Source organism: Argentina silus, assembly GCF_951799395.1.
Source record: "Argentina silus genome assembly, chromosome: 14".
NCBI lineage: Eukaryota > Metazoa > Chordata > Actinopteri > Argentiniformes > Argentinidae > Argentina > Argentina silus.
This window is the reverse complement of record NC_139668.1, coordinates 20,225,005-20,227,504: the sequence shown is the minus strand read 5'-3', so window position 1 is coordinate 20,227,504 and position 2,500 is coordinate 20,225,005. Positions and strand designations below refer to the sequence as shown.

Genomic DNA, 2,500 nt, shown 5'->3' with positions numbered 1-2,500 from the left:
GTCTGGTTCAGTATCTAACACACGTCTGGTTCAGTATCTAACACACGTCTGGTTCAGTATCTAACACGTCTGGTTCAGTATCTAACACGTCTGGTTCAGTATCTAACACACGTCTGGTTCAGTATCTAACACGTCTGGTTTAGTATCTAACACGTCTGGTTCAGTATCTAACACACGTCTGGTTCAGTATCTAACACGTCTGGTTCAGTATCTAACACACGTCTGGTTCAGTATCTAACACACGTCTGGTTCAGTATCTAACACGTCTGGTTTAGTATCTAACACGTCTGGTTCAGTATCTAACACGTCTGGTTCAGTATCTAACACGTCTGGTTCAGTATCTAACACACGTCTGGTTCAGTATCTAACACGTCTGGTTCAGTATCTAACACGTCTGGTTCAGTATCTAACACGTCTGGTTCAGTATCTAACACACGTCTGGTTCAGTATCTAACACACGTCTGGTTCAGTATCTAACACGTCTGGTTCAGTATCTAACACACGTCTGGTTCAGTATCTAACACACGTCTGGTTCAGTATCTAACACGTCTGGTTCAGTATCTAACACGTCTGGTTCAGTATCTAACACACGTCTGGTTCAGTATCTAACACACGTCTGGTTCAGTATCTAACACGTCTGGTTCAGTATCTAACACGTCTGGTTCAGTATCTAACACACGTCTGGTTCAGTATCTAACACGTCTGGTTCAGTATCTAACACACGTCTGGTTCAGTATCTAACACACGTCTGGTTCAGTATCTAACACGTCTGGTTCAGTATCTAACACACGTCTGGTTCAGTATCTAACACGTCTGGTTCAGTATCTAACACGTCTGGTTCAGTATCTAACACACGTCTGGTTCAGTATCTAACACACGTCTGGTTCAGTATCTAACACACGTCTGGTTCAGTATCTAACACGTCTGGTTCAGTATCTAACACACGTCTGGTTCAGTATCTAACACACGTCTGGTTCAGTATCTAACACGTCTGGTTCAGTATCTAACACGTCTGGTTCAGTATCTAACACACGTCTGGTTCAGTATCTAACACGTCTGGTTCAGTATCTAACACGTCTGGTTCAGTATCTAACACACGTCTGGTTCAGTATCTAACACGTCTGGTTCAGTATCTAACACGTCTGGTTCAGTATCTAACACACGTCTGGTTCAGTATCTAACACACGTCTGGTTCAGTATCTAACACACGTCTGGTTCAGTATCTAACACACGTCTGGTTCAGTATCTAACACACGTCTGGTTCAGTATCTAACACGTCTGGTTCAGTATCTAACACACGTCTGGTTCAGTATCTAACACGTCTGGTTCAGTATCTAACACACGTCTGGTTCAGTATCTAACACGTCTGGTTCAGTATCTAACACACGTCTGGTTCAGTATCTAACACACGTCTGGTTCAGTATCTAACACACGTCTGGTTCAGTATCTAACACGTCTGGTTCAGTATCTAACACACGTCTGGTTCAGTATCTAACACGTCTGGTTCAGTATCTAACACACGTCTGGTTCAGTATCTAACACGTCTGGTTCAGTATCTAACACGTCTGGTTCAGTATCTAACACGTCTGGTTCAGTATCTAACACACGTCTGGTTCAGTATCTAACACACGTCTGGTTCAGTATCTAACACGTCTGGTTCAGTATCTAACACACGTCTGGTTCAGTATCTAACACACGTCTGGTTCAGTATCTAACACGTCTGGTTCAGTATCTAACACGTCTGGTTCAGTATCTAACACACGTCTGGTTCAGTATCTAACACGTCTGGTTCAGTATCTAACACGTCTGGTTCAGTATCTAACACACGTCTGGTTCAGTATCTAACACACGTCTGGTTCAGTATCTAACACGTCTGGTTCAGTATCTAACACACGTCTGGTTCAGTATCTAACACACGTCTGGTTCAGTATCTAACACGTCTGGTTCAGTATCTAACACGTCTGGTTCAGTATCTAACACGTCTGGTTCAGTATCTAACACACGTCTGGTTCAGTATCTAACACACGTCTGGTTCAGTATCTAACACGTCTGGTTCAGTATCTAACACACGTCTGGTTCAGTATCTAACACGTCTGGTTCAGTATCTAACACACGTCTGGTTCAGTATCTAACACACGTCTGGTTCAGTATCTAACACACGTCTGGTTCAGTATCTAACACACGTCTGGTTCAGTATCTAACACGTCTGGTTCAGTATCTAACACACGTCTGGTTCAGTATCTAACACGTCTGGTTCAGTATCTAACACACGTCTGGTTCAGTATCTAACACGTCTGGTTCAGTATCTAACACACGTCTGGTTCAGTATCGAACACGTCTGGATGATTTGGCATCTCTGTGGTTCTTGTCATAAAGTGTCCGTTAACTCACCATCAGGAGGGTGAAGCCCTTGAAGCAGGGCGGTGTGTGTTCCGTGGTGATGAACATGGTGTGTGTTTAGTTTTAAAGTCACTTATTCAACATTCAACCACTTTGAGAC

General features: G+C 43.3%; 1 protein-coding gene across 1 annotated transcript in view; it reads right to left on the bottom strand.

Annotated features, from left to right (window-relative positions):
- The window catches only part of psmg2 (proteasome (prosome, macropain) assembly chaperone 2), a 6,348-nt gene extending 3,848 nt beyond the window's left edge, over positions 1-2,500 (bottom strand). Inside the window, exon 1 of the mRNA XM_083684303.1 lies at positions 2,392-2,500. Within this exon, the coding sequence (XP_083540429.1) occupies positions 2,392-2,448 (57 nt within the window). The 5' untranslated portion in view covers positions 2,449-2,500. The remainder of the gene's footprint in view (positions 1-2,391) is intronic.